The 14,616-nt window shown below is 37.0% G+C and overlaps 1 protein-coding gene and 1 long non-coding RNA gene across 4 annotated transcripts in view; one reads left to right on the forward strand and one right to left on the reverse strand.

Moving 5' to 3' along the window:
- PIK3R1 (phosphoinositide-3-kinase regulatory subunit 1) overlaps positions 1-14,616 on the reverse strand; it is a 55,433-nt gene that overhangs the window by 11,320 nt on the left and 29,497 nt on the right. The window contains exons 3-6 of one of the 3 annotated variants that reach the window (XM_083883299.1): positions 14,349-14,423; positions 11,376-11,507; positions 10,255-10,456; positions 9,980-10,059 (exon numbers count right to left, since the gene is read on the reverse strand). In XM_083883299.1, coding sequence (XP_083739425.1) covers positions 9,980-10,059; positions 10,255-10,456; positions 11,376-11,507; positions 14,349-14,423 — 489 coding nt within the window. Of the gene's footprint in view, positions 1-1,307; positions 1,459-3,472; positions 3,807-9,979; positions 10,060-10,254; positions 10,457-11,375; positions 11,508-14,348; positions 14,424-14,616 lie in introns of those variants that run through there. The other 2 variants (XM_083883301.1, XM_083883300.1) reach the window with 2 other exon arrangements.
- On the forward strand, positions 670-13,995 carry LOC310922620. The gene is made up of 3 exons (XR_014592453.1): positions 670-724; positions 11,898-11,975; positions 13,901-13,995. It is a non-coding gene; the product is annotated as an uncharacterized lncRNA (long non-coding RNA).

Consider the following 14,616-nt stretch of genomic DNA (forward strand, 5'->3'; position numbering starts at 1 on the left):
TTATAATTCTCTTAGTCCATTAAAAAAAAAGTACTCGTTAGCAAATAGAGTTCTCCATCATTAACATTCTTTAAGAGACACTACAGGAATCAAGAAATTTGAAAACAAAATAATTCAAAATAAAGTTATACTGTTTAAAAAAATGATGTTATCTCACAATAACATATTTTAAGGAAAATATAACACCATATTCAACTCCTGCCTCTGTGATGAAAGCATTTGAGAAAAAAAAAATCAGAAGTTTGCTTTTACCTTCTTTCACCATCTTTGAGTGAACACAAGTAATAAAACATGCAACTTTTCTTTTTTAAATCCTCCTATGTAACAATCTTAGAGGAATTTTGCTGTTTTCTTACCTAGACACTGAGTAATAAAAGATGCAAACCCATAGCAATACAGTACATTTGAAGCAGAATCAGGATTTTGTGATCCTCAGCATTCTGTGCAATGATTTGCAAAAAAATCCAAAAAAAACCTCCACCAGTTTAAGAAACCCATCTGTGACCCAAATATCCCTTGTGTTAATCTTAGTATTCTACAGAATAAATTGTGTTCCAAATGCCAGGACTGATTAAAACACTCCCCCAACCCCCCCTTTTTCAATGTCAAAGCTGCATATGTATACCAGTGGGTGCCAGAGAAGATACTGCAGCACTGACTTAGTAACAAGGGGGACTACACTGGAATCAGGATTAAAAATCAACTCAGCTCTTTCAGTTCTCCAGTAAGTACAATATTCTTGTCCTGTATATTATGACCAGGCTCAAAAGGCAATGTTTTTGAAGTTGCAAGGGATATCAGGATAGCGTAATACTTTCATGTAATATGAAGAAATGATGCTACAACAGGCATTCAATCAGTATTGCTAGATTTTAAAAATTTTTTTTCCTTAAAGAGTCCAAACCAATGATTTGGAATCACTGTTTCAGGAAATATGAGTGTTACTACAGCATCTCCTGTTAGGCACAGTGTGGAACAGAAAGAGCAAAAATAGTAATAAAACAAATACAATTTTTACATGATAAAATAGCAGGACTAAAACTACATCTGACATAATAAAATCAAAACAGAAACAGGTCAATTCAGTAAAAATTCAATTAAGTAAGCAGTCAGGTATTTTATATGTAAAGATTCTAATTACTACAACCATGCACTAATCCACAATTTTATTCTAATTTATTAAAAAAGGAAAACTACCTGTATCAATAACAAAGTAAAGAAATCCTACATATCCAGTATGAATTTTCCAGCAGCTATTGTAAACACCAAAATTAATTAAGTCTTCTATAATAAGACTGCAGTTTTACCTGGTGGATCCATTTCTATGTAAAACATCAAGTCTGTGCCACAATTTATATCTGTCTTAGGATATTCTATATCCAGTTCTTCCATATTCCAAACAGTATTGTACATTTGTATGAGTTTCACTGAGTAAGCTCAGATACAAGAAAAGAGTCAGGCTGTCTTTGTAATGGTGTCTTGGAATTCATTTTAAAACCTATAAGGGGCTGCACTGTAACCTATTACATCATAATCCTCAGCCAATCATGTCAAAATAATGTCACCAAACCACTCCTGCTTCCTCATTTTGCTCTACATTAATCTTAAAACAATTTCAGTTTTGGGAAGAATCTACATTTAGCAGAATTGCAACATAAAGCTAGTATTACACACAAAAGGAGCAAGTGGGCTCTCCTTGCCTGTGCTCCTGGCTCGTTTTCCTGGCTTTGCAGCATGGTACAGTCCAATCCTGGCAGGATGACAAAAGGCTGATATGCTGCAGGCACGTAGCTCTTACACACAGGCGCACACAACACACGCTCACACACAGGGCAGCTCCCTTCAGAGGCAGGTCGGTCACATCTCAGGTGCATTCTCCTGCCTGAATGCCTCAAGTTTGACATTCAGAAAGATTTAAAAGGATTCTGGAACTACTGCACATATTAGAGATGCATTAGAGAGGAGCATGACTGTGTGCACATCCATTACACACTCATTCTACACAAATGCACACACAGATGTATATGTCCACATTATGAGATATGGATTATGTTTTTAAACTCTGCATATTTCTAATATTTTTATGGGCACATAGGTCTGATAGTTTATATTACTACATAAAAAATGCTTACTGCAGAGATGTCTTCCTCTCTTACCATTATGTAACAAAACACAATTTGAATCAATCTAGATTAATTAATTTTGAAATCTAAACCCCAAATATTATAATCTTACATTTAGCTGATTCACTCAGACAATGGAAGAAAGTAATAACTGAGTAAGATCTTCAAAAATGGTTTTGCTGAACATAAAGAAGGCTTATTGTATTGTGAGAATACAATAAGATTTAGTCTGCCTTGTAACAGTTTCTCTAACCTATTTTCACTGATATATTTATCAAGTTAAATTGTTTTTGAAAGCAAGAGTCTCCTGTCAGTGTCTCCTTCGCCCCTTGACTTTATGTCAGTAGCATCCTCCAACCATTTAGAAATATTCCATCTTAACTCCCCCCATCACTGACTTTAACTCTCTCTGACCTCTTGGAAGAAACATGTACAGAATAGGGTATTAACTTCAGAGCAGAATGCTATGTAAAGCAATATGAATGCTTTATACTCACTATAATCTATGTGGGGAGAAAACCAGGGACCAAAAATAACTACAACAAAGGCTAGCTGTAGCAACCAACTGTGCATTACACCACAAGAAATTCTGGAACAGCTAAAATGTGCTCTATCTCACAAAATACGCATTAAAAAATTAACATAATTTATATGATTTCCAAATATTTCGCCCCTGCCCTCCCCTCTCACCCCTCCCCACCGCTCACCCTGAGCGGGTTATCCCTTTCAGACAAACATCTACATAGAAGAGCATATCTAGAGTACCAACATATACGAAAAGATGAATGCTGGTTTGTATTGTGCATTAAGAAGCTTAATTTTGAAGTAGACTTTCCCCTTCCTATTAAGGCATACTCCAAAGATTCCTTCCACACTTAAAATCATCCCAGATACAAGTCTGAACACTGATTTTAGACATTTAGCCCACCTGCTACCCAAACAGTTAACTTGCCAAGGTAATTATTTAAATCAAGTTACAAAGATTTCCTACAAAAACTGCATTGCTGCTTTTAGGTCTCATGTGGGATCAGTAAATTTTTATTCTATTGAATAAAAATTACTTTCAGGAAAAATTACCTCCCTAGAGTTCCACTGGTGGCCAAATTTAGGACCGAACAAACTTGCATAATCAGGTTAGTGCTCAGCTCACACTAGCCTAGCCTGCAGGCAAGAAAAGACAGAGGAGGCAGATAGGCTATCACTCATTTTGTATATAGCCTGTAGAGGTACTGAACTACTTGACTTAAATTCATGTATTTTAAGATTTTTAAAGCTCTACTTGGTAATCGGTTACAGTACAATACTTCCCCAAGATAATGAAAAAAACACAGAAATTCAAAATCACTTACTTTGTAAATTATGCATCGCAAATGATCACCCTCGTGAAACAGTCGAAAATACAATCCAATATTGGTTTCCTCTTATAAAAATCTTGCTTAAAAAGAAGCTCTAAAACCTCCATTTACTAGGAAGCTTCTCTGAAGCAATGAAGAAAAAGAGATTGCTCTGCTTTCTAACCAATGTTCCATAAAACCCCCTAAAAGAATTGCAACTTGCACTGAGAAAATCCAAGCCTTCTCTTGCTTAAACCTCTGTGGTGTGCAGAAGGCATCCACTTACTCTGGTTCATCATTAAAAAGTGAACCTGACTTCAGTACTGTGGAAAAAAAAAAAAAAGAAACCACCACCCTCAGTAGCTTGCACGTCTCTCTGAGATAAAGATCTCAGTTTCATGATTAACTTGGGTAGGTTCAAATATTTGCTGAGCCAGGGATTTCAGCTGGGGGATGGGAGCCAGATTCAAAGTAAAAGTTGTCATCAGCTAACAAGTGGCCAATGCGGGGCTAACTTTCTCATTTTAGCTAAGTAAATGAGAAGCCCATTGTAAGAGGCCTTAAAATAGTCCCTATCACTGGCTGCTGCATGGAGTATTGAAGATGAGAAAAGCACCATGAACAGCCAAATACAGGAAGTGGCTAACTGCAGAAAAAAAAAATAGAGTAAGAATTTTCCTTGAAAAGACATGCATCTCTAGAAGCAGCCCTGTGCAAGCAAAATAGCTTGCTTGCAAGCACAGCATCAGCTGGTACATGCTCATGCTGGATCACAAATACAGGTGCTGCTTCAAGACCCTTAGTCTGAGGCTGTGAGACCTTTTATCAATTTCCTGTATACTAAAAATATTTGAAAAAAACCACTATCCGTAGTGGTTTCCAGTATATCAGGACTGTTCTTTTCTTGGGAAGGCAGATGGGAAAAGGAACTGTACAGAGAGGGAGAAGGTTAGGTTAAATATATTTTCCTTCCCTAAGTGTTTGGTGGAGATTGAACTTGCTAAAGGAACAGAGCAGCAACTGAAGAGCCTACTTCCCTCTGCCTACAGAGGTTATCTTCTTTGCCAGTTAAACTTCTACAAGGAAATAAATTCAAAGTAAAAGAGAAGCAGACACATTAAGAGAAGGAGAGAAAGGGACTAATATTTTCCTCCCGCTTCTTGCAAACACTGAGAATTTGTTTGAGATCTGCTTGTTGCTTCTTAAGGCAGTTAAATAGTATCTGAAATTTTTTGCCTCCTTAATAATTCACATACCAAAATCCCCAAATCCTCCTATGCTGTGAAACACCACTTGCACCTAATAATGAAATCCCAAATATATCCAGTACATTTTTGATGTTTTGCACTTGATTGATTAGCTTCATCTATAACAATCCCTAGCTTCCCTAGTTTTAGGCTCTGCCTACTAGAACAATTGTCAGTTCTAAATATAATTTAAAGCAGCATAGTCATAAAGGTACAGCCTACTTCAAGTGGAGATGGAAATCTGTGTTTCTGTACTAATTCAGCTTCAGATTGTAGTTGATACACTTCTTTACTGTTAAAATTACAGAAAGGGTTGAGAACATTTCTTGTTTTGTAGGGCCATAATATGGCTGTATATAGTCAAAAGAGAAAAGACAACCCAAACTTGGTCCACTAAACTTTTTTATCAATTAAAAAAGCACAGATACCCATACAGAGATAATGAGTTCTGCATAATCCTGTAGGAGAGAATCAAGTGTCTTGTCAAAGACATGTGGGGCATAACACATCCACAGACAGACTCTGACACATGCACACATCTGTGTTTTTAAATATTGTCCTGTCTTGTCTTTTTATCTAAATTTCAAAATCTTTGAAAATTTGCCTACTATTCCTTGCAGTCATACTCACAGTGTTCTTCTATTAACACAGAACATTTTTTTCTAAAAAATTATGTCTGAAGCAGGAAAAGAACTGATCAGGTTTGACATGCTTCCATGTGTTTTACACATACACACAAATACCTGCACGCTGACATAACAACCTGCAAAAAGTGCTAAAAAAACGCTGAACGTATCGTTTCATTTTTTATCAAAATCTTGCAATTAGGTATTGAGAAACATAAAGCTTGTGTCAAAGCTCAAACCAAGGGTACAGCATTCCAAAGTACGGCGGTTAGCCAAGCGCTGTGGTTTCCGTTAGGTCAGGGATAAAGGGATAAACCTTTATTAGCTTAGGAGGGGAGCCCTCTGCTGGGTAGGACACGGATGCACATGGTCCCCCTGCCGAGGGCTCCTGCGTGCTCCAAGCCACGCTCGGCGCTGCCGGCGCTCCAGCCGAGACTCTGACATGATGCAGACAACTTCTGACAAGGACAGCATTCCTAAGCGTTTGTTTAGGTCCCCAGGACACTACTGACAGCACTGTGGTCTCAGGCTGATGCCTGCAGCAATACTGAGTACCTTTGAGGAGGAATCACATTCCAGGAGGAACTGGATGAGCCTTTACATTGCCCTGGCTCTAGCCATTATGCCACCACTGTGGGTAATACTTTTTGTAGCTAAAAGCAAAGTGTCTACAGCTTGGTGATGCTGCCAGGACTCTGACCTCATCCCCAACAAGTGAGCAGTTACATATAAGGCAGCCTTATAACCTCACTCATTCTTACCTGCGATGCTCTGAGTAGTAAAAACTACTTTTTCAGGCTGCAGTATTTCAGTATGAGCTGTTACTTACAATGTTACATACAAGTCTGGGAAACAGGGATGAACTGGGACAGACAAAGCAGCTCAGCTCTAGCCCGTGCACAGGCTAGTGGAGGCTTTAATTCATCAACAAAACGCAGCTCTTTCCTTTGCTGTAGCTTTTCTGCTCTTCACCAGCAATGCTATGAGCTCCCCACGTCCCCTTGCTCTCTTGCCACGTCCCACTTCCTCTTCATCTTCCTAAGACAGACATTATTCTCACACACCCCAACTGCAGAAAGGACCCCTATCTCCCTAGACTCCTCACCCAAAATTACCTCCCAGCTTTCTCTGTGTGGCCTGCCCCTGCAGCTGTGAGTGCTAAACTGACTCTGTTGCTCCAAGCACCTGCTGCACCTCTGTGGGCAGCTTTGGGATCTGCATCCAGGGCAGGCCATCTACAGACAGACAAACCAGGAGCCTTTAAGATCCTTGACAATAAACTGGAAAACTACCCCAGTCTTCCATACCTATTAATATAGCCTAATATAGCCTATTTTCCACTATTTGCCTTCACTATTCTGTATGATGGGTGAGATTCTCTGAGATCTGAGCAGCACTGTTTGCTAAAATCTGTTACAATTATTTTATTCTAGTAGTACTGTTGTGGATAGCAGATTTAGAGACTTGTATACTTTGTTTCTCACTGTATTCTTTAATTTAAAGTCTGCGCAGTGTACATCAAGCTGGGATGTCGTTCAGATGGGTTGTAAAAATCACCTACCTTGCCCACCAACACCATCTTTTGTCTCTCCTACTGACAAACTTGAAGAATGTGACAAGAACGAGAAAATTGATCTAATTTCTTCCAGCCTTATTTCTCCTGCAACTTTTGTCTTCATGTGCTACACAAAAATTTACAATTCTATTAATAGGTATTGTTAACTTTAATAATTTTGTGTAGGACTAAGCACTATTTTAATCCACCAACTAGAATCCATAGCTTGCTGATGAACACCACGCCAGACAAAAATCCCCAAATGCAACTGTTCTGTGGTAAGTCAAGTAATGGTCCAGGAGTAACTCTTCTTTTTGTGTTATGGCATCGAAGAAGCATCACTCTGTGTCCAACTGGAGAGGCATAATTTAGGATACTAATTTTAAAATACAGTAAGATGTAAAGTCCAGCTGCTTACTTCCTAGTGTTTTCAGGTAAGAAGTATAATTAGTGGGTGATGTGGTAAGGAAAAAAAACCCACAGCTGTGCAAAGATCTACTTGCTATTCAGGTCCATTATCTCTTAACACCACATTTAATGTATTTATACACTATGTAAGATACCACTAGAACTTCATGCACAACTTGTTTTAGACAGATCGTTCTCATCTTAACAAAAAGAATTAAGAAGGAAAGAAGCCATCATTCCAGCCTGTAAAAAAGAGAAGAAAGCTGGCAGCACTGGGTTCCCTGTTATCACTTAGTTGTCATGACACTATTTTCAATAAGTAAAATTCTTTCTGCTTAAGACCTCTCAAGTTCTCCACTAGCAAAATTCTATTTGAGACTGTAATTCTCAAAATACTTACATGACAAATAAGGTGTATTTTATTGGGATCTTCTTTTAATTATGGTCTATCTAAACAGTCTTTGTGGAAAATCAAGCCACTAAAAGCAATAATCTTAAAGATAACAATTCTGGAAAACACATCTTAGATTGGTTTTTATAGTTTATATGAGAATGATAAAAACAGAACACTTCAGATGTTCAGGTCACTGAATGATATTGATGCACAAATGGACTCATGGCCTAATCCTGCAAACTTACAGAGTATTACATTAAGATTCAACCTTTGAAAATTATTCAAACTTTTTACAGGCCTGAGGGCAGAGACTAGCTAACCAGACACTGCAAAGCCTGGAAACTTGTATCTGAGGGTTTTTTCCAGCATATTAGTACATGTACAAATGTTCTACTAAAAAACATTCTGGTAGACAAGATGGACTTTGAAATGCACAGGGAAGGAATTCTATTTTTATAACAAATCACACAAAAACCCCCTAGTAGGACTGTCAAAGCAAACAATTGCATCATGCTGTACAGAGCACGGTGGTGGGTTCATGATCCCTGGATTTGTTTAAGAAAAGACTAGATGTGGCACTGGGTACCATGGTTTAGTTGAGGTTAGGGTTGGGTTGGACTTGAGACTAGAAGTCTCTTCCAACTTAATGATTCTGATATCAATTAATGCAGAAGTAATATTAAAAAAATCAGATGTCCAATTCCAATTATTAATGTCAAATCATATAAATCTGATGGATACAATGGCATTTCTTCAAGTATTCTAATGACACTCTCGAAATGACTAGAGTCCTTGTCTGCATTAGTAGTTCTAACATCAACACCTTTCACTTTTATACTTTTCTCACATTAAGCAACTTGGGCAGATATGCAACCAAGTGATCTTTTAAATGCAACTTATAAAATTCTTTCTTTCAAACTCAAGAAACTGTTGACCCTACCTTTGTAACCTACCAACCAGTGCTTCTCAACATATATATTTACATAATCCAAAGCATTTGCAAACGTGTAACTATAAAACATGCTATTAGCATTAGACAATTAGAATCTGTTTCACTTTTTAAGGCTTGCAACATGTGACAAAGAAAATTGTTCTTTACCAATTAGCAGCTATGTGCTGATACTTAGTAAAAGTACTAAGTTTGGACTCTCCTAGTTGTTACAAAGCATTAGACAAAAAAATACACAGGGGCTCTGGAAATCCCTGTTTAACTACTTCACCAAAACTGAACAAACTAAATACCAAGCTGAAAACAGATGTGCACAAAATGTCAGGGGAAGTTTCCTAACTAACAGAGCTGGCAAGATTAGAAAAGCCTTTCAAACAGAGCATTAGGAACAAAAATTTTAGCCATTTTAAATTAATCTTCATTAGCTGATGAAGAGGATTATACAATGTGCCTGTCTGAAACACAGGAAATAAAGCATTTTTCTGCTGTGTTCTAGCTCTTCAGATCTTAAGTAACCATACAAATCCTACTGCCAAGAACTTTATTTTGTGCTTTAACTACAGAGGTGAGAAAGGTATAGGATGTCCAATGTTCTGTTCACCCTCCTTTCCTTGGTTAGGATATTCTCTGCTTATAAGCTGTGAAAGGAATTGCTTTTAAGATAATATGTAAAGTTCCCTGCATTAATAATTTCTTTTGCACATAGTTAGCAACTCTGCCTTGCTTCTACCAAATACTTGTTTCAAACCCAGGGATTTTGCATAAATTAGAAGTCTGCTTTACTATCTGATGCCTTAATTAAATGTTAACAGAAGCAATACAAGTAGGATCTAACTTTCCTGGATGGGCTCTCAATATTTTTCACATTATTTATCGATATTGAAAATAACTATTTTGCGCATCTGGATGAAAAAATACATGTATGTAGATAATGCCTCCGTAGTATATAGCAAATCTAAGAAAATTTGCCTGGGAGTAAATTGAGAGTTCAATAAAACCTTGAGAATCAGCCCACCACCACTGCATGTATCATAAGCATTCTATTATTTTACAGGTCTTAAAAAAAATCACAAAATCCTATTTGCCATTTACTGAAAGAGAACAAAAGTTCTAAGACAAACTATTGGCACTGAAATGGTTTTAATGAAAAAGATTATTTTTTATAAAACAAACATTGCACACCACTATAAAACATATTAACAATTTTTACTTAGCTCTGTAATTGCGCACTTCTGTTTTGCATTGTTTGATTTAAATAGAAAAAATGCAGGCACTTACTGTCCTTAAGTTGAATTTTAATATTTAAGACAACATACAGCTTTTTAAAATAAAAATATTTTTACCTGGTACGGGCTGTCTCTCATTCCATTCACTTGTGATTAAAACCTCTAGGATTTTTATGTGGTGTTCTGTGTTATCAGAGCTGCAAGAGATGGATTAGTCAGTAAGAGTGAGGAGAAATACAAGTTTACTTTAAATTATTAAAAAATTTTTGAAAGAATATACTACAATGCCCTCACATCAGAAATGAGATCAGAAAATTATTTAATCAATCTTATTTTGTGTATAAGTAATTCATATTTACAGTAAAAAAATATGGTAAAGATGACCCACATACCTTGCTATCTGGAATTTGAAAAGCAGAGGGCTGAAAATTTCAGCCAGAGACCTTGCATTCAAGAGATTTTTGCTGGAGGCTTGACAAACTCTGAGGAAATGTTTGAGCAAATATTGGAGTGTGAGCCAATACTGGGGAGGTATATTTGGAGATCTGATCAGTTTCCTCAGCAACTGAGCATATTCCTCTGAGCTCTGCACTTCTGCAAGCAAACAGATAAATGGTTCTTGAAACCAGCACAGGAACATTCAAGTAAAATGAAACTATATGTGACTTCTTTAGAAACACCAATTTTACAGAAAAAAAATAATTCTGTCCTTCATTAGAGCCACAAGACGTTTTCTTTCTTTTAAAAGAAGTGAAATGCTCAGGGAAGAGCAAAGAACAAGTATTTAAAAGTCAAATGGAAACAGATATGCATTTTGGTAAAAACCACAATGTGTTCAGAGTGTACTGGTAGAAGTCTGTCTTGTGTTTAGCGTCACACACGATTGGGTAATTCTGAGATGCACTAGATAAGTCTCACAGGTGCTGTTCTAACTTTGAAGGTTACCAGTAACAATATCCTGCCCTGAGATATATAACAGAATACTTGGCCCATGTGCTGAAAGCCTATAAGCTGTACTTGTTTGAAATGACCACTGTAGATGACGACTCTCACATGCATGTATTTCTCACTTCATAATCTGCAGCCCCAATGTAATACAGCACTACATGACCTCTAATACATTTACTTTGTCAGCACTGATAAAAAGTTAAAAATTAGCTTTCTGTATACAGGTAAGTCCTTGATTTTTTTCCCCCCAGTTCTTCTATGGTTTTTCTAAACCTAAAATAAAATAGCTACTAAAATAAAGTTACTAAAATAAAGAGGACTGTGTTATCCCTTATATTTTATATTATGTTTACTTAAATAAGTAACCAAATAATGCAGAATAATGTCTAGATCTGAACTGAAACAGCTTTCATGAAAAGGGATAAAGGAATACTTATGGCTTCTGAGATGCTGCCAGGTTGTGCAGAATTTTTGCTGTTCTGTGGCTCACAGCTGGACCACTAGTTATTCAGAATTCTAGTAAAAGCCTTTTTGTTTGACATTTGAAATAATGCAATAACCATACCTTGAGCTACAGAAATCATGTCACTGTAAACAGCTGCTGGAATGATGGGATTCGGCAGGTCCAGGATATACCTCTTGAGAGCATCTGATAAAGTGTGAACATCAAATGTCTCTAAATCTAACGAAGTGGTATCTAAAGAGAAAGAGCAACATGTTTTTTAGACTTCAGAAAGTGGAAAAAATACACAAGCTCATAAAAAACCAAAATTCCTAACTTAGATCTGGTTCATGGGGAACAATTCATAAGAATGTAAGACATCAAGAAACATCTTTGAGATGAAGAACACACAGAGTTCAACACCAGTTCATGTCCAGTCCCTTGGCATCTGATGAACCAAATGGTTTCCATAACTGTGTGTGGCCTTCTGTCACATACAATCCAGGGCTGAACTCAGTGATGGTAGTGATTTGCTGCATCTTGGCAATGTTATGTAACATCAGAATATTTTTAACAAGTCTCTGTTTTACGTGTAAATATTTTGTGCAAGAAGTAAGTACTAATCAAAGGTTTGGTCAAATGCAGCCTCTCTACAGGGAGCTACTTCTGTTGTGACTGGAAGTTTGATTAACATCTTGAGGATCCAAGTCTGCAAATATTTATGTAAGTAAGTAAGTCGAAACAAACATACACGTGCAGAACTGTGTGCTTGGTGTTTTATGCAGCTGTTGGGATTTATCTTGTAAAACTTGATACCCTTCCAGGATAGTTATGGCTTGGGATAAGGTTTGGAAGTGTCACATAAAGGACTACTTGTTAGTGTTGGAGCAAAGAATATTGGCAGCAAAAACAAAAATGGGAAAATACAGAAATCCTTGGTTAGTGAAAGGAAGATTGGAGTTCATCCTATAACGTGAAACTCTGGCACAGTGAAGTCCTAAGTGTATACAATGATCCACATCTTGTACAAGAATTTAGAAGCATTAATGCTGATCAACCTTCTATCTAGCAAAGTCCCTGGTAAAATAACTATTGAATCCATGTGTCCAATTTAAACAAAGGCAACAGGGAGGTAGAGGACTCAGATAAATGGTGTGTCTACCAATACTGTGAAATAAGGCAGCCAAGAGGGGGGGTAGTGAGAAACTTAGTACTCCACCACCTCCTTTGTTTTCCCCAACAAAAAGCTCGCAGTATGAGCTCAAATCTTATCAGACACCAAAGAATTTGCATGAGAGAAAAGGCATAATTAATGTCTCAGATGATATAAAACTTGCAGAGTGGGAATGATTTCTGCAAGAGCAATTATGTGTCAGAGAATCCACAAATTCTTAAAGAAATAGCTTTTAATAGTTTTGCTGCTTGCTGACTGTTTTTTATTTCATAAGCCAAGTTAAATCATACTTCTTCAGTGCTGACCATTTCTCTGAAGTATGTCCCAAATTACTATAATGAATACATGAGTAAGAATACACTTACTCTGCAACTCTCTGGGTCTAATATCATAAATAGACCTGAACTCCATCTGCTGAGCTGACAAGATGTAAATCAGCTTTGATTTTGGAGCTAGATAGTATTGTGTTGATGCTAACAGACAGTTATCCAATTATAAAATGGAGAGCATTTTAACCACATGCAGAACATCACACTAATGCAAGTTCACAACTTTGAGATCAAAGCTGACTATGCCCTCTGAATTAGCATTCTGCTAATTCAAAGAGAGCAGACAGAGGAAATGAGATCTCTACCCCTGCACCTGGATACTCATTCTGTCCTGGAAGATCATAATCCTATTTTAAAGAGAATTAAGAAAGAGACATTGTTACTAAAGGGAAAAGTTCTGTGTCTGTTACTGAAACCTAATTACATTTTCAGTAAGAATACATGTAAACCATGAGGTTTTCATCTTCAGAGACAGATAAACTTTTATGAAAAGTATAGCTCAGTTTAGAGACTTAAGAAAGGATTCAGATACATTAAGAGATACAGTCATATTGGTGCTACCGAAAATCTGGATTTATCTGGACTGAAAAACATAAATACAGCACTAAAAATGTGACTGCTATCATGAAGCTGCTAGCACCACATGCCCATCTTCTCTCCCTGCTTGTAGACATACACTTCTTCACTCCTACCACAATTAGCATAGGACAAGATGGTCTTTTTTTTTGGAAAAACAGACAACTCAGAGTATCATCTCTCATTCACTTTGCTAATGTTTGCAATTATTAAAAAATGAGGAGACTAAATCACTGTGTGAGTTTGCTTTCTCTGTCCTTTTGGCAACAAGGCATGTAACCATTTTCATTTTCTACCCCTTGTATTTTTGCACTCTTTTGGGCAAATGGAAGCTCACACCACACATTGCACCCAGTGCGCCAAGTCGTGGTCAAACTCTCTTTCTACTCTCACACTGAAACAGTGCTGCCATGCCAGTATATTCTGGCCTCAAGAACAAATTAAGTATACCAAAAAAGAAGAGGAAATCTATTTCAGGAAACTTGAATGGGTATCTGGTGTTAGTGGTGTAGTTGCATTTTACTGTCTGAGGACTCAGCCTACAACATTAATTCAATTGTCTCTTTCAGTTCAGTATCACTATGTAGCAGGTAGATAATGGACCTCTATTGACACCCCACCTACTGGACAGAAAAATGCACCACAGAACTGCATGGAAACAACTGGCCATGTGTTTACAAAATAATAACCTGCAGCCTTTCAGGAATAATATATCTTTACCTTGATTCTGAACAAAACATCGTGTTTTTCTCTCTACAGAGAGACTGTCAGTCTTTGAAAAAGTGAGATGACAAGAGATTAAAATAAATACTCTTAGAAAAAAAAGGTGCAGTGGAGTTATGAAAAAAGACAACTTGTAAAAGTTAAGAATATGTTTCGTATCAAGTGTAAAAGTTTGAAAACTTTTTTTACTTATATATGTCTTTTTAATAGTATATTATTGAGAACCAGCACAAATGAGTGAGAGTGGTATGACCATAATCTGTCTAGCGCTTTAAGGAAGAGAACTGTACTTACCACATTCAAAAATTTGTCTTAATTCCATTGCACTGCTGGAACCTTGTGCTCCATACAAAGCTGAGTACTCCAGACCTTCAAAACAAAATGAATGAGACCCGTTCAAGACAACATTAATATTTTGGTGACTGTTGCCCTGATGCTACATATTTCTGTTTTCTTCAATGAATACTTGCAGTATAAATTAGCAACGTTCTTTCACCTACCACATCACAGATAATATGATTGTTTTTTAAGGCTGTAAGACACCTCTTTGTGCACTCAAGCT

The sequence above is a fragment of the Zosterops lateralis genome, assembly GCF_965231275.1.
Source record: "Zosterops lateralis genome assembly, chromosome: Z".
NCBI lineage: Eukaryota > Metazoa > Chordata > Aves > Passeriformes > Zosteropidae > Zosterops > Zosterops lateralis.